A 17,261-nucleotide genomic window follows, 5' to 3' on the forward strand; every position below is an offset into this window, starting at 1 on the left:
AAGCTGGAATAATTTGAGCAACAAAATAAAATGCCCTCTACAAAATTAAATACCTAAGTCCACACTGAGAAATAATTAATAATACACGGAGAAAGGAAGTTAGTGGGCAAAACTTTACAAACAGGATACTTGCACAGCCTCAAAGTATCTTTCCCTAAGATGTTTACTAACAGCAGAGGGAAAGATGGCAGAGAGCCAGCAGAACCCACCTTCACCAAGGGATCACGTCAACACAACCAACGAGACACACTGACATCACCCGCCCCATGAGATGACGCAAAGGGAAGGACTCCTGTCTGCAGGGTTCTCCCAAAATATGTGCAAAATCAGTCTAAGCATGCGAAAAAGTTAAACAGACCCTCAGAGGAATATTCAACAAAATAACTGAATAATACTGCAAGAGGCGAAGGAGAAATAACTGAATGCAACGTGAGATCCTAGAAAAGAGGCATGAGGGGAAAAACTGGTGAAATTTAAATAAAGCCTTTCGTTTCATTAATAGCATTTACCAATGTTAATTTTCTGGTTTTGGTAATTGTTCTATGGTTGTGTAAGATCTTGCCATTAGGAGGAGCTTGATGAAGGATGTATGGAAATTCTATTATTTCTGCAACTTAGTGGGGAGGGTATAGCTCAAAGTGGTAGAGCGCATGCTTAGCATGCACAAGGATCCTGGGTTCAATCCCCAGTACCTCCTCTGAAAAAAAAAGTAAATAAATAAATAAACCTAATTACCTCTCCTCCCCCCCACAAAACAAACAAACAAAAGTATTATTTTTGCAACTTGACTGTAAGTTTAAAATTCATTCAAACTAGAAAGTTTAAAAAAAAAAAGTTATACTATATATAAATAGCTAGAGGTTGTAAGAAGAGACAAAGAAGGACATTATTTCCTACACAATCTGGCTGAGTCCAGGTAGAGACGGGGGTGAGGGAAGGGTAACAGACTGACTCAGGCTGGACAGGGCTAATGACAACAGTTGTAAGTAACACTGGGTCCCTCCTGAACATGAATAGGTTGCCCACCTCGATCATGCAGGGCTAACAAGACCCGTTCATACAAGCAGGCTCTGTAGAGGTCTCCGGGGATCGGTTTTCCCGCCCAGCAGTCCAGCTCGAGCTTCTCCGGGTCGGGAGCGTGGGGATCGGGCTCAGCTAGAATATACCGATAGCCATCTTTGTTAAACGGGTGCTCCAAGGGATAGCCGTGAGGGGGAAGGCGCTGAGCAGAAAACAAAGGGTCACTGCAGAAAGGAAAAAATAAAATCAAGAAACTAAAACCCCCTCTAGCTCAAGTGCCTTCAATTCTGTAAGAAAGGCCTCTGATCAATTAGGTTTCAGCTGGAATATAGGCAACTTCAAATGCTTTTCATTGTATTCAAATAGCTCACCCTGCTCTCTGCAGGCAAAACAGGGACATGAAAATTATTTATCTGTACAGATATCTACGAAAGTGAACCAGTCCATCAGAGGGGAGAAAGGAGAAGAGAAACCAAGGCAGTTTCCTTTAGCATATTTATTATGATAAACTAATGAACAGAACCTTCCTCCCTGTCCCCAGTCTGAGAAAGAAATGACCTGGACTTCACGACCTCAGTACTGAACTAGGTGAAGGGAGAGTCCCCAGAGGGAAGAGGCAGGAAGCTCAGTGACAGAGCTAACACTCCGTACAGGTTTCACTCCCTCCGGCAAACCTATCCTTTCTCAAGATGCCTTAACCAAACTGTGCTCCCAGGTAAACCACCACAGGGTGCTGCCCCAGGGCCGTTTTAAGTAGCAAACAAGTTCCTAAAACAAGATACCTAGCCTGGGGTTATTCTATCCCTCAAAGGGCTTAGGACTGGAGAATAATAAAAAGGCTAGTACCCTCAGACACCCGAGCTCTCCCCCTTGGCCAGCCGCAGAGAACACTCTAATGGTGGTGGTGGTGGTGGGGTGGTTCTGCCTACCTCCGGGCCTTCTTGGTGGTCCCCGTGGTCCCTCCATCCTGCTGTTTGCGCTTAGCTCCTCTTCCTTTTCCACTGCTTCCTGCTGCAATCCCCCCTGTGAAGAGAAGGCAGATCACTTTCCATGAACTGCGACTGACACTGACATTCCACAGGGACTAACACTTGCAGCGTGCATTTGTGTAACACTACAGGAGGACTGCCTTCCCGAAAGCATCCTGGATTTCACCCTGGTTCGGACTGAGTCTGCTGAGTGGCTCACAGCCCAGGACACTGGGTTAGGGCAGTAAGTCAAATGGACCTGGCACTAACAATACCTGCGCTGCCTTTTCAACCTTCTTTTCTCATTGAACTGCAACTTTCTAGGACACTTTCTGAGCTGTGACACAAATGCATTTTCACTCATTCAGATTCCAAACACCCACCGCTAAAAGCTATTGCACTACTGCGTGGATCGAGTTTATTTTTCCACCCAAATCAATACAAACATCCATAAAGAATACCCTCACTATAAGTAAATGTTCGCTCGCTTGAACTACACACAGTATATTCTGTAAACATCATAAAGGCACAACATGGCTAAAGCACTTAACTCGAATATCCAACAAGACAAAAGTACACTAAGCATGGAAAACAAAAACAGAAGAACTAAAAAGGTGTTTCTCTCCAGTGCTGCTAGGTAGGCACCCACTGTGGTCGTGCATAACACGAGCAGGAAAGGCGGCTTTCAATTTAGTAGGCAATTTTTACAATTATTAAGATTGTGCCAAATGCATCAAATTCAGGTTAGACTGACCTGGCTTGTGGAATGAAGAGCAAATATCAATAGAGAATTTACAAATTGTATACAAAAAATACATACATATACGTATTGAGCTATATAAGGCCACAAGGAATACTACCTTGTGTATTTCTGAATTAAGTACTTTTAAATTTTTGTCCAGTTCTGTCTTTCCTTTCAATTAGTTTGCTTTTCCATCTTCCAGAAAACATCCCTGAACTGTAGGAAAACACCTTTATGTAAACAACTGCATCTTAATTCGAGACAAGCTTGAAAATTACCAGCAGTTCTGCTGCAATAAAGAGGATGAAGACGTTGAGGGCAGCTCATATTCTGCTTAGACAGGACCAGACTGATGCAGAACTTCCTTCTATGAACACACTGGGTGTCATTTCTACTCCTCATGAAAGATTTAATGTTAAACTGTTGCAAACCTGTTGCAACATCAATGTTGCTAGTTTGAGTTACCTTAGTCAAAAAACTATTTAAGTTTTTATCGGTATTTGCATTTCAATTATTTTAAGAAAGTTTTAGGTCCATCTTGAACAAAACAAGCAATGCTGAGGGGACTGCTGGCCGTGTCAGGCAGAATATGACAACGTACAAGCTTTTAATTACTAACATTAAACCGGAACTACTGTTTCATAGTAAGTGCTATGGCCACCACTGTCACAATGCTTTAAAATTTTAACTTAGTTTTAGCTTCTACCACAACTCAGCAAAAAGCATTTTCCAAACCACAAAATACTTAAGTCTGAGAGGCTGAAAGAAGACAGAGGAGGAATTCACCTCCAAAAGAGGCTCCACCTGTAAGAACAGAAGTGGCACCATGTATTTGTCAAATTTTAACAATTAAAAGGGGGAAATAGGGTAAAAAGATGAACAATACATTTAGTTATCTCCAACCCATCTTAGAATATTAATAACAGTGGAAATGATTACATATTTAAGGTGCTACCACTCCAAAAGACAAGTTAATGACACCACGTGTCAGACGTGTAGCTAGCTACCGCCCCGCTCTCCCCACTCTTGTTAGGAAACCATTAGTAAGAAAGGACATTCCTGCCGCTGGACAGGTTAGGTAGAAAGACGTGCTACAGTGGGTGGTCAACACAGAAATGCTGTCATGTGAATCAGTTGAAAGACTCAGGGCAAGAAAAATTAGAAGATGGGCACAGGAAGTTTGTTAAATAACAGCTGAATTAAGGAAAAAGAATGGAGAGCAAATCTATCTAAACTGAGTGTTAGTTATGAGGATACAGATGGGGAGTCTAACATAAACACAGTAAATCTGACCTTAGGATTGTACCTTTTATGCTAAATCTGTTTCACTTAAGACCAAAGTGTGGTGTCAAGTGACAAAAAGTCCGCCTCTACTACCATCTGTCAAATCCTTGGCTAGCTCCTAAAAATTGAGATTTGGACTTTAAAGCATCTTAGGAAATACCCGGTTAAGAGTCAACCCAATTCTAGGCACATGTGGATTCAACAGCTTACAAATATTTCGTCAAGAAGACATTTACATGCTTACCATTTAGATTCCCACTGGTAGACACGGCACTGCTTTGTTTTTGGTTGTCATAAGCAGGACCAATGTTACTAAGATCCTGGGGGGAAAAATGTTCAATTATAAAGGGAGGCTATATCATCAAACCAACCTAGCAATGCTCAAAAAAACCAGGAGAAATTCTAAAACAATGACAATCCTAGAGTCTGAAACTTGCAGGGGTCCCAAATTTAGATGCTTCAGGCATGAGCAAGTAACACGTGTGAGGCAGCCAAGGGTAAGGAGCTAAGTGGTTTCAGAATGAGGACGAATGGTAACCAACCAGGGTGTGGGGGGTGGAAGGGCAATGGTGACCAGACCGGACCAGAGTGCCTAAGGCCCGCTGACTCAGCACTCCCTGTGGGAGTCCAGGCCCAGTGTGGCCAGAGCTTCTCATTTTACAAGAAGACAGACAGAAACCTGAATTTTCACTGCTGGCAAAGCAAACATTTTAAAGGCAGAGCTAAAAGACTTGACCTCCTGAGATGCTAAATGTGACCCTTGTCACTGAACCAAGACTGGAAATCTTTTTCCTCATGCTATGCTGGACACACAACACAAATTCTTCACGACACATTTTTCTTCACACTAAATGTTTTTAGAGCAAAATTTGAGATGGAAAGAAAATTAGAAATAACTTGGAATGGCGTATTTGGGTTACAAGTGAGGAAACTGAAGTTAAGAAAGATAAAACTGGTATGTATCAAGTCCTAACACTTTAGGGAAGAGCCAGACCCAAAACACTGGTCTCCCCCGTTTACGGTGAGGGTCCTTTTCTTTCCACAGGTAGTGAGAACCACTTATTTGGAGCCCACCAGGTTACGGGCATGAATGGCAGTATGTTGTAAGTGGCAAATACACAAATGTAATCAGAGCCCGATTCTCTGTCCCCGTGGCTTAAAAATCAAAAGGGGAATATGAAGCATATTACTGTACCTGATCTAGGAGGCCAAATTTGGGGTAATCTTCCTCTGGGTCCTTACTTCCGGGATCAGGATGTTCCTTTACTAAGAACACATCTCTTTCTTTACTCTAAAAGGAAATAGTATTTTAATATTTTAGTATGACTGGAAATTTTATACTTAAAAGAAGTACTGAACAGATGATCGACCACTGACTCCAATTCCTAGGTGTAATCTCTAAAAATATATATACATACACATATATATAGTTTTTCCCTCTGATTAGAAAATACACAACCAAAGAATTCAAATAGAGAAACTTCAAAATTATTCAAAATTAATACATGACATTAAAAAATTCAAATAGAGAAAACGAGAGCCACCATCCTTCCTAACCCTCATCCCTCCCTCCACCTCAGAGGTAAGTACCGTCAACAGCTGGCGCTGACCTTCCCCCGAGTGCTCTAATTCTAAGGACAACAATGTTTAGAACAGTGCTATTGGCTTTTTTTAAATCAAAGAAAACTGTCTCCAATTTCAATATAAAATTATTCTTTCAAAAGTGCACTGGACAAAGGTTTCAGTGTCGTGCGTAAAACTACCACGTCTTTACTTCAGACACCACGTGCAACTTACTGATGCTGTGTGAAAACTATTAAAGTTTACAATTACTCTAGTGAAAACTATTAAAGTTTACAATTACTCTTCAAGATTTAATACTAAGTTGTTCTCATTTTCTTAGTCATCATATTCTTTCAGTAAAATAAAAAAAAAAAATTCTTACAAAAGAACACGGATTTTCTAAATGTCGAGTCTCGTCAGTTTTAGTGTACTCACCATCGTTTTAACAATGTTGTTTGGCCAAGTCATTTTCCCAGGTCTCTGTCTGGTTGTCATGCACTCCCAGTATTTATCAATAAATGGTATGATATCCTAGTTTTTAAAACAAAATATTAAGACCTTTATAGCTGCTTTCAAAATTAAGCTCACACACACAAAAACCTGCAGCATGTTCAAAGACTTCATCAGAATCAAAAGACAAATCCATGTTTAGTTTTTTAATAACTCAATACAAAACTGCATGCAAACATATAGGTTGTGGGGAATTTCAAACAAGTATATACAGATCTTAGCCGCAGGGCTTATGATCCAGTAGGAAGGAAACGATCCACCCTATTCTCTCGGTTGCCATCTGGAAGATGACTCCCCCGCGCTCTCTCCTGAGCTCCTTCCTGTTCCTCCCTGCTTGAGACATCTCCATGTGGGCATCCCGCAGGCACCTCGGACTTTTTGTGACTAACACTGAACTCTGTATCTCACCCCACAAATCTCTGCAGATTTCTGTTCTTGCTCTTAATACTCAGTCACCTGTCACCCAGAATCACACGCCTGACATAACCGAGTCATCCTAGTTCTCTCGTACAACCTCCATATCCAAACAGTCACCAAATGAATTTTAAAATTTCAGAAATTTCCTACCAGTCAGGCATCCTTTCCATCCCCACTGCTATGACTGTGGTCCTCAGTCAGTTCCTGCTTACTTGACTGAAACAATGTCTGAGCTTGGTCTTCTGGCACCAGCTTCCCCCACCCGAGACCATCTTCCACACTCCAGCAGAGTTAGTCCATCACTAACGTCTTCAACCAGTTAGTTCCATGAAAACCAAATTTTTACTAAAAGGAACCAGGGTTGAATCAGGAAAAGCACAAGGGAAGACTGGAATATCTTGCTGTTCCAGGAAAAAAGGAAGAGTTCAAAAACTGATAGGGACCCACCAAAAAGTGCAGGTATCTGCCTGGATGGGGCTACACTGGTCACATCTGAGCAGTAATCCAGAAATCTCACAGTGGACTATAAAAATCTGCAAATCCACAATGATTAAAAAAAAATTTTTTTTAAATGGAATCTTCTTTATTGAAGAAGTTTAACCAGTAACTGTATTCTGTTTTACAGCAACCACTTCACTAACTGATTCAGGCTAGATGGTTGCTACAACCACTGCTTAAAAGGGTTAGGAGACCAAGACATTCACACAAACTTGATGTATCACCCCATGAATTACTTAATAATTACAAAGAATAAGGGTCTCTTTACAATGGAGAAATCAAGTAGTCTAATTTAGGATCTCTAATAAACTCTTTACCTAAATAGTCAAATTTAGGATCACTAAGAATAAAACAAAGCACTATTTTACGCCTCCTGATGTGAAAAAGAGAAAAACTCATACTACCTACACAACAGCCTTCCCAAAAACAGGTAACCTGAATCTAATCATAAGGAAACCACTGGATAAATGCAAATTGAGAAACATCCTGGCAAATTATCTGGGCTCTTCAAAATTCCAAATGTCACAGCAGACCAAAAAAATGAAGTAAAATAAACTAAGGAACTGTTCTAGAGATAAAAGACATTACAACTAAATTTAATGTGTGATCCTTATTGAATGCTGGATGGAGGGATATTATTAAGGTAATAAAAATACTGTGAAAATATACACCATATACATAAAAATATAAACTGTGTATGTTAAGATAGTTGTATTGCATCAACATTAAATTTTTTGAGTATGACCACTGTATTGTGGTTATGAGAGAATATTGGGTAACATATTATAGTATCTGCGATTTAGTCTCATATAAATTTAGGGAGAAAATACAGATATGAAGAGATAAAACAAGCACAGCACAATATTAACAACTGGCAAATCTAGGGAAAAAATAAGCAGATTTTCATTGTAGTATTTGAATTTTTCTGTGCATTTGAAAAGTCCAAAATAATAATTTGGGAAAAAAGACTTAAGGGGGAAAAACAAAATCTTATCATGGCACACCTCTTTTTAAATGCATTCCATTCAATGCAGGAAAAAGGGTGGGGTGAGGGAAGGGGACCCTCTGTTGACTCCTCTGGCTTATAGGGTTAAGTCCTAACCTCTCTGTTTAGTAAAAAAGACACAGAATCTGATACTGAAATATTGGTCTCACTAACACCCTATATCAGTGTCTTTCAAACTGTAGGTTGCAGTCAATTAGTAGGTTATAAAATCAATTTTGCAGGTCAAAACTAGCAGTGACTAGAACGGAAAATATCAGAGTGCAGAAGGAAAAGATCAGAGTAAGCCCAGTGGGTGAAACTTTTATTTCAGTTTTAAATGAGAGTGGGCAGAGATCCATGTATACTGGGTCACTGTAAGCTTCATCATTCTGAAATTTACTTAACTGTCGTATTTTTACCATGAATCACAGTAGAAAAGACTCATGGATGGACTAATCATCTAATTCTGAGTCCTGACTTTAGTCATGTGGTTTTTCAGTTTAACAGTAAAGGATAATTCTTTTTAATAAAAGGCATGCATAAATTGACCATTTCCCCTGACAAAATCTGATAAGCATCTATAAATACAGCTCGAACTAAGCTAAGAAGGTTCACCTCAAGATCCGATTTAAAAAAAAAAAAAATTTTCCCAAGGGGGAGGTAATTAGATTTATTTATTTGGTTTTTTATTTAGGTTTATTTATTAGGTTTATTATTTGATTTTTTCAATGGAGGTACTGGGGATTGAATCCAGGACCTCGTGCATACTAAGCATGCGCTCTACCACTGAGCTATCCCCTCTCCCGCAAGATCTGATTATTAATTATGGGACGGTTGTTTGCATTTATAAAGCCAATCAAAACTATTTAAGGATCCATCCACTAATAGTTAAGCCAAGTGACATAATGTGCACATACCAGCAAGTTAGTAAATAACATGGAATGAGAACAAAGTAACCATTGAGTCTACAGTCATAGATTCGTAAAAACTGAGGGGTTTAGAAACTTATTGTTCAAGAGTGTATAGTTGACCGTTGAACAACCCTGGGGTTAGGGGCACCAACTGTCCATCCACACAGTCAAAAATCCTTATATAGCTTTACAGTCGGCCCTCTGTATACATGGTTTCTCACCCAAGGGTTCAACCAACCTCAGACTGTGTAATATTGTAGTACGTATTTAGTGAAAAAGAAATCCACATATCATAAGTGGACCAGCGCAGTTCAAACCCCTGTTGTTCAAGGGTCCCCTGTATTTAGAAGTGCCTTCTAATTCTTTTGCATAATCGCAATGACAATAATGCTACCTCTACCTTATCTTTGGAGAACATGGTTTTTGGATGTTCGTCCTGTGTTCGGGACTGCCACGTCAGGTTGGCCAACGCGCTAAGGCACATTTCCTTCAAGTCTATCAAAAACAAAAAGGAAGAAAAAGTCACCCAGAGTAGTATATTCCTATTACCAGAAGAATATTCAGCTCAATGGTCCGCAGATTAACAACGATAGCAGAAAAGAGTACAGTTATCATCTGATCTGAAATGGACAGCAGCAATTAACTCAGCGCTAAGCCCCACGGGAACTTCCGCCAGCTACCGGGCAAAGGTTTCCTCACTGGGCTAAGCCCGAGTCCCTCTTCCTTCCCAGAGAACCAGAGGGAAATCTACAGGGCTCCAGAGTTTGTCCTTACTTGCTTGCTTCCGGAGGAAGTAGGTGTTCCCACTGTGATGGCACACATTGCAGTGGAAACTGTAGTTGGTCATGAAAGGCAGACAGGACCTGCGGAACAGCCAAATTGTGCAATTTAGTGAACTTCCTAACACACGGTTCTGAGAAGTACACCAACAGGCATCCTCTTCCTCAGTGACAGGTAGATAATGATGGGATCAATATACCCTTAAAACTTGAAAAGGTCACCGGAACCAAAATAGGGCTCGTATTTTCACAAATACCTGGATTTTCTGTTACAAAAATTTACTAAGACATTATCCACCATAGTGGATAATTCAGCACTGGAAGGTTCTGACTAGAACTTGGCTCGGCCTAGTTTATCATAGTTTTTGGGCACCTAAAAAGAGTATGCCAGGCCAGCTGTGGAAGAAGACAAACCAATCTCTTTAAATATCTTTATATCTAAACATTTGTACTTAAGTTATATGTAAGTATCTTTATTTTAAAGTGCCACTAACATGGTTAGAAAGGGCAGACAGACATATAAAAAGATAAATTTTAAAACACAAATACTTGGGGGGAGGGTACAGCTCAAGTGGTAGAGCACATGTTTAGCAGGCACAAGGTCCTCGGTTCAATCCCCAGTACCTCCTCTAAAAATAAATGAATAAACCTAATTATCTGTCCCCTAAAAAAAATAAATAAATAAAACACAAATACTTATTCAAGAAGACAATACAGGAATCACAAAACATTACTTGCCCCACTACCAAATAAATCCTATAGGCAGAGAATAATTAGTCTACAAGCGTTTAAAGGACCCAAGCAGTAACTTCAGATTTAAGAGTTAGGGAGAATTCTGAGGACGCAAGTTATGAACTGGACTTGGAAAGATGAGTCGGTTTTCTTTCTACAGGTGAACTATTTTGTGTACAGATGACAAAGCACAAATGAGGAGGCAAAGGGGGAAACTGGTGTAAACAAACGTGTCCAGGAGAGGAGACCTGTCAGGGATACGGTTAAAAAAAAATATATATGGCTTGAAAGGCAGGAAGTTCAAGGAAGCCTTACATGCCAGGTGAGGTGCATTTTCTCTGTGGGTAGGAGGAACTTGATGAGGGGAAGCAACAAGGTGAAAATGGTTAAGTTTAGCGACAGGATGGGTCTGAAGGGAGGAAGAGATCAGGAAATGGGCATGTTTACAAGAAGCTCTGTAGCAGTTCCAGAAGAAGGTTTAAAAAAAAAAAAAAGGCCTTACTAGAGTGAAATAATAAAAACAGAAAGGTCAGGCAAGTGTACAGAAGAAAAAAAATTGGTTAAGCATGGTGGCTGATTCCATAGGGGTGGGTAGGACAGTGTGGTGACTGCCCTGGATGACTGAGAAAGAGATCTTAGTCTCAAAAAAGAGACAGTAACAGAAAAATAAAAGACCAGTTTAAGTTGGAAGAGAAGACATCAAAATAAAGGCAGGTTTATCTTGGACTCTGCTGTAACTAGTTTAAGGTATCCTTAAAGAGAAGGTTCCCAAGTGTGTGTCTACTGCCACCACTCAAGGAACAAAGAAGCATCCTTATGAATGTTAAGATGAAGTTCTCTTACCTTTATCTCTCTCTAGAACCCCTGAGATAGCCCACTGAGATAAGCTCACTTACAGAAGGCAAAGTCTCATACTAGAGACAGGTGGGTATGCAGTTAATTCTGGAACTCAAACACGTTAGAGCAGCCTTTCTCATACCCTGCTGGCTCACGCACTGCCTCCATCAGCTGTAAAAGATCATCTGTCCCACCTGCTGCGTTTTAGGTATAACTTCTCAGATTCAGGTACAAACTGGTCTCTACCAAAACTCTGAACCGTGGTTTGATCCTTCCCTGGGTTGCTCCAAGTTTCTGTCTCTAGTAAATTTTCTTTCCTAGGCTCTCTTTATCCAAACAAATTCTCCCTGGCCAAAGTGGCCCAACTGTAGGTCTTTTCTACCTGACCAGCCTTGCTTAGCATGCACACTTTCCCTATAGGTCTTTCTACCAAGATCACAATTCTTTCTTCCTGATCCTTCAGTGTTTTTCTTTCTTTTTTAAACATTCTATCCTTAGTCACCAGTAACATGTTAATTAGGCTATTAGCATTTCTTTAACTTTTTAACTAGACTGCATACAACAAATTATAAAGTAAGGAATTTCTTCAAAAACCCACCCAAGAAGGATAAATTTCAGAATAATGCAGCCCTATTTTGAGATAGTCTTATCTAGATTTATTCATATAATATGGACCATAAAGAGCACCACAGAGAGCCAGCAGTACAGCTGCTTCCATAGACAGTGAGTCAGTCTTGCTAGCTGTTGACCAAATCCCTAGAATGAGGAAAGGAGCCTCTCATTCACAATCATTCATAAAATGACTTTAATTCACTAGAAGAGGTAAATGATTGGAAATTGGTTTTGCAAAGAATTCAGGACACCTAAAGGGAGTGGGTTAGAAACCAAAAGGAAAAAAGGATGGCTCAGGCACGAAGAGGCACAGGCCACCTCAAATTTTTGACATCAGGCTTTGTGTACCATAGACATCAACCCTTTCCCCAAAATCCGTAACACGAAATACAAGGTTTAAATGATATTGTTCCACATTTGTTTACATCACGCTTTGTATTTGCATGCTTTTGTCTCTCTTCTAGACCCTAAGTGGAAAAACAGGGATAATGCCTATCACTGTACCTATTAGGACTGTGCCTTCAGTAGGCAGAAAACACGCTCCTGTGTTCAAACAATTCCTGATCCGAATCCTACTACTCACTAAACAGGAACTAGGAGACACAGGAAATACTATGCACTTACATTTGCCTACAAACCATTCAACTATTGAACATGTTGAGATCTAGTATTTTACAAGGCGATCTTACAAAGGCTACAAAAAATACTCACGAGGTATCTATGCCAAAGGTGTCTGCTGTGAACCACTTGGTACATATCCCACACTGCAGCTCCACCTCTCCCAGCTGTCGGCCATTCTCTTCATCCACGGAGCCCGCCTGAGTATCCATCACCTCTGAGGTATCCCCAGCACCTTCCTGTGTCCGCAGAGCCATGAGAGAATCAAGTTAATTGACCTGACTGTATTTCTGATTCATTTAAAAACTCCATTCTGCTTTACAAACATCCAAAAAGAAATACTTACTAACGTATCTTTCCCATTAGAGGATTCTGTCTCCAAGCCACCACTTACATCAACCGAGTTCGCATCGCTAGGAGATAAGGAAAGGACTCAAGTAAGAATTTTCAAGGGGAGAGGGTATGTTCAAGTGGTAGAGTGCATGCGTATCATGCACGAGGTCCTGGGTTTAGAATTCCCGGTACCTCTTCTAAAAGTAAATAAATAAGCCTAATTACCCCCCACCAAAAAAAAAAAAAAAAGAATTTTCAGGAGAAACAAACCTGAACAGATGATGCTCAAAGTACAGCTGAACCTCACACTCCTACAGCTTTTTCAGCCAAGCTTGTTCTCAGACTGGATGCCCAGGGTTAGGAAGAATGTGGCCAAGGCAGACACAGGCCCACGGGGTAAAGGAAAACTAACAGGCCCTTACAGGCCGGTCTACACGGGACAGAACTGGTCCTGGGGTAGCTTGGTAGAGATGCAGCTCTTCTCTGTTTTCAGAGGGATCATTACCTCCTCCAGACTGGAAATGCAAAGTGGTTTCCTCTCTGGGATTTTTGAAGGGTTCCAGCTAGAAGAGTGACCTACCAGCCCCGCGCCGGGATAAAAGCCAGGAGGTAGGATGAGAAACTTGGCGAGAAAGGTGCAGAAAGGAGGGTAGTCTGAGATACACTGCGGAGGGGATGGGCCAAGCGGCGGGCGGGACTAAGTCTCCGAGGGGGCAGGGCGAGCCGTTGGCCCCAAGGCCGACGTTCGGAAGGGGCGGGCAGCAGGGCTCCCGGGATTCCAAGAGGGGGCGGGCCTCCCTCTCCGTGTCCTCCTAGGGCTGCAGGACGTCTCACCCGCTTTCGGCCTCTCCGGAGCCGGGCTCGGCGGCTGGAGCAGCGGACGTCCCCTCTCCGGCCGGAGCGGCTACTACCGCTACTACCGGCTTCGTCTCCCCTTCTTCCGCCGGTGTTGCATTTGCAGCCGCTGTCGGGCCGGGTCCTGCACCCACTCCAGGTCCGGGACCGGTTCCCGCCGCCGCCATCACTGTCGTCTCCCAGACTTCTCGCGAGAATACTAGCTCCGTCTCGCATACGTTCTGACTGGCCCTCTAACCTTCAAATAGTAAAGGCTCTTGGTGGGTCCACTGCCTGCGTAGGGAAGGCGCTCTCCAAGCCCGCTTTAAGGCCCGGCGGGCAGGCAGGGGTGGGCGGGGCCTCGGAGCTCATTAGCCACGGACTCAGCAAGATGAAGGCTGGGGACGTGTGATTACTAGTTGAATTTCGTCTAGGACTCACCTCATTTGAGGGTGGACGCTGCTCATTTTCGTAGCCAAGACTGGAAATCACCGCGCAGATGAGGCGCCTTGAGAGCGCTGGCAGCCTGGGAACTTTGAAGACTGTGATGTGCACTGCAGACATTCCTCACGGTTAAACGTGGGAAACATCTTCCAGAGAGACGAGGAGTGGTTGGTTGTATTGCCCTCGTGATCTGCCACCTTGAGCTCGTTTCCAAGTGGCATCTAGAGATGGGAGCCTGGATAGTCAGAATACAAAGCCCCAACTACACAGGTGAGCGCCGGGGGTGGGACGTGGATGGAGCCTCCAGGAGGAAGAAGTAGGAAGCAATGTGTGTTCCAGAAGCTGCATCCATTTGGTATTGTTAAGAGGAGGAAAATGAAGCGCGAGTATTAGGAAACCAGGTGCAGGAGCACTAAAGAGTTTAGAGAAGTTTGAGCCTTAGACAAAGGAACAGTTACGGACCAAAGGTAAGAACTTGAGGAATCAGCGACCATGCAGGTAGGTGAAATCATTTGGAGTGAGCGGAATCATTCGGAGCCATAGAATACAAACCCCTGGAAGTATTAAGGCTGAGACAGTTTTCAGGAAATCAACGTTTACATCCTAATTTCTAAAAAGTTGCCTAAGGATACATCATTCATCCATTTCATAAAAGAAAGGCATACCTCTCTCCAGGGCTGAATCCAGTCTTACTATGATATATTATTGTCCCAGGGTGTACAGACCTCTGGGACACCAGACACAAGAACACTTGGAAATACGTAGATATTTTGATTTTCGTAATTATTTGTTTTCAACGAAATTGAAGGAGGACCTAATTGAGTTACCAGCTTATCAATTATTTTTTTTAAATGTCTGGTGATCCAATCAAGAGAAATTAGCCAAAATCCAATTTGAGACATTATCGAAAGTACCTGACCAATACACCTCAAAATTGTGACTATCATGAAAAACAAAGAAAGACTGAGAAAATCACAGATAAGAAAAGACCAAGGAGACATAAGGACTAAAAGCAATGTGGGATCTTGACTTGGATCCTGGAACAGAAAAGGACATGAGTGGGAAAACTGATGAAATCTGAAGAAAGTCTATAGTTAAATGAATAGTATTACAGCAATGTTAATTTCTTAGTTTTGATCTGTGTACCATGCCCTACGATGTTAACAGTAGGGGAAGCTGGGTTAAAGATAATATGGGGGATTATCTGCCCCCCCAAAAAACAAACAAAAAAAGGTATATGGGGGAATCTCTGAACTATTTTTGTGACTCTTCTGTTAATCTAAAGTTAATTGAAACTTGATGATAGATCCACCATGTGACTTGACATAGATCTTTGAAGTCGTTGAAAGAATTGAGTTCAACTGATTCAGTAAGTCTTACACGGGAATCTGCTTGTTTATGTAAACAAAGATTGTCAGCTCTTAGATCTATAAACAAAAAAATAGGAATAGGATTGATGCAGAACCTGTCTCATTCTAGCAATAGTGATACTCATGGACATATGGATTAACTGAAAATATAATTCTCAGTCTCATTAAAAGTTGCATCCCTAATAAAATTTTAATTTTTATGTTTAATAATCAAAATGTATACTATGTTTATTTGATCAGTTGTATACTGATAATTGACAAAAGAAATATTTTAACATTAAAGCCTTACGGTCACAGGAAGTTTATAAAAATTTAATTTCAACTTTATACATATTTTTATTTCAGAGAAGTATTATAGACTTTCTAGTAAAAAAAGATATTCACATGTATTATCTACATGTCGTGTGTGTATATATATATGTATGTTTTATCTTATGAAGGAAGAAGAATGGAAAGGAGATGATGTAAAATTTCCAACTATTAAAGAAAATTTATTCTTTTTTTTGAATGGATTATGGCAGGTATTAAATCACTTACAATGATAAACTCATGCAAATAAAAATTTTGAAGACAACTAATCTAGAAAAACATCTTTCAAATATCTTGACAACAACTCACATAAATACATTTTGCTATGGGGCCCAGTATACACATTATTGACAACTGAAATTAAAAATTCATGAAACAATCTGCACTTTGTATTATTATTATTATTATTTTTAATGCTAGTAGTGAGACGCTAAATTGGTTTGATGACCTCAGCAATTTGAAAAACACTGGTATAGCATTGTTTTCAAAGGGCAGTGTTCTGAGGATCGAACCTTGGGCAGCACCTACATTTTTTTAAACAAATTACTTGTGGTATAATTTCTGTGTAGTAAACTACACATATTTCAGATGTACAATTTGATGAATTTTGATAGCTGCATACCCCTATGAAACCACCACCACAATCAAGATCCCTAACATTTCCGTTACTCCCCAAGAGGCAGCACGTGCATTTTAAATGAAGATCATGAATGGTTTGAAACCAATGCCCCCTTAAACCAAGTTCCCTTACTGTTTATGATTAATCTGTCTATCCAAAACTTTGTTCCCTTCTTTTCCTCTCTGACCTCAATCCTGTGCCAACTGAACACTAATCAACCAGAGTCAGATGACTAAAACTACTGTTCTCAATAATATCCTTAATGTACTAAAATTGCTATTATAAACATCATCATTAATGTACAAACTCAGGTTGTTTCTCCAGAGCAAGATGAACTCACAGACCCCCAGCTTTGGGCCACTTGGCCAGAGAATCGTAAACCGGAGACATCCTAACCCTTGAAACTATGATTAAGAAATATCACAAGACAATAATTAATCCCAGCGTCTTTGTTTTTCCCCTTTAAAACACCCCTAACCCAAAGACCAAACAGGAGTGGATCTGAGGCTTGTCTCCCACTGCCTTGCTGGGTATCCTGCAATAAAGGCCGTACTTTCCTTCACCACCACCTGGTGTCAGTAGACTGAATTTGCTTCTAGTCGTCAGAGCTGACCTGAGTTCAGTTTGGTAACAGATTCATTTTAAATCAGAGTCATGAATGATTTCAGTGGTGTGACAGAGTGGTGGGGGCAGAACCCACAATGCAATGGATTGAGAAGTGAGTAGAGGGATAGAAGCAGAAATAGCTGTCTAGACAAATCTTTCCACTTTTTCCCCTGAGGCATTTTATTTCTATAAGGAATAAACCTGAGTCAATATGGCAAAATGTGAACATCTGCTAAATTTGTTTATTTGTTGCATGATTCTCTGCATTGT

General features: G+C 40.9%; 1 protein-coding gene across 7 annotated transcripts in view; it reads right to left on the reverse strand.

The window, feature by feature from the left end:
* ASH2L (ASH2 like, histone lysine methyltransferase complex subunit) overlaps positions 1-13,865 on the reverse strand; it is a 30,332-nt gene extending 16,467 nt beyond the window's left edge. For 2 of the 7 annotated variants that reach the window (XM_032468776.1, XM_014558111.2), the window contains exons 1-11: positions 13,644-13,865; positions 12,823-12,889; positions 12,570-12,721; positions 9,673-9,761; positions 9,299-9,393; positions 6,013-6,108; positions 5,210-5,305; positions 4,259-4,334; positions 3,517-3,534; positions 1,950-2,043; positions 1,027-1,244 (exon numbers count right to left, since the gene is read on the reverse strand). In XM_032468776.1, coding sequence (XP_032324667.1) covers positions 1,027-1,244; positions 1,950-2,043; positions 3,517-3,534; positions 4,259-4,334; positions 5,210-5,305; positions 6,013-6,108; positions 9,299-9,393; positions 9,673-9,761; positions 12,570-12,721; positions 12,823-12,889; positions 13,644-13,831 — 1,189 coding nt within the window. In that variant the 5' untranslated portion in view covers positions 13,832-13,865. Of the gene's footprint in view, positions 1-1,026; positions 1,245-1,949; positions 2,044-3,516; positions 3,535-4,258; positions 4,335-5,209; positions 5,306-6,012; positions 6,109-9,298; positions 9,394-9,672; positions 9,762-12,569; positions 12,722-12,822; positions 12,890-13,079; positions 13,481-13,643 lie in introns of those variants that run through there. The other 5 variants (XM_032468777.1, XM_014558113.2, XM_032468780.1 and 2 more) reach the window with 5 other exon arrangements.
* Positions 13,866-17,261: the final 3,396 nt, after the last annotated feature.

The sequence above is a fragment of the Camelus ferus genome, chromosome 26, assembly GCF_009834535.1.
Source record: "Camelus ferus isolate YT-003-E chromosome 26, BCGSAC_Cfer_1.0, whole genome shotgun sequence".
NCBI classification, from domain to species: domain Eukaryota; kingdom Metazoa; phylum Chordata; class Mammalia; order Artiodactyla; family Camelidae; genus Camelus; species Camelus ferus.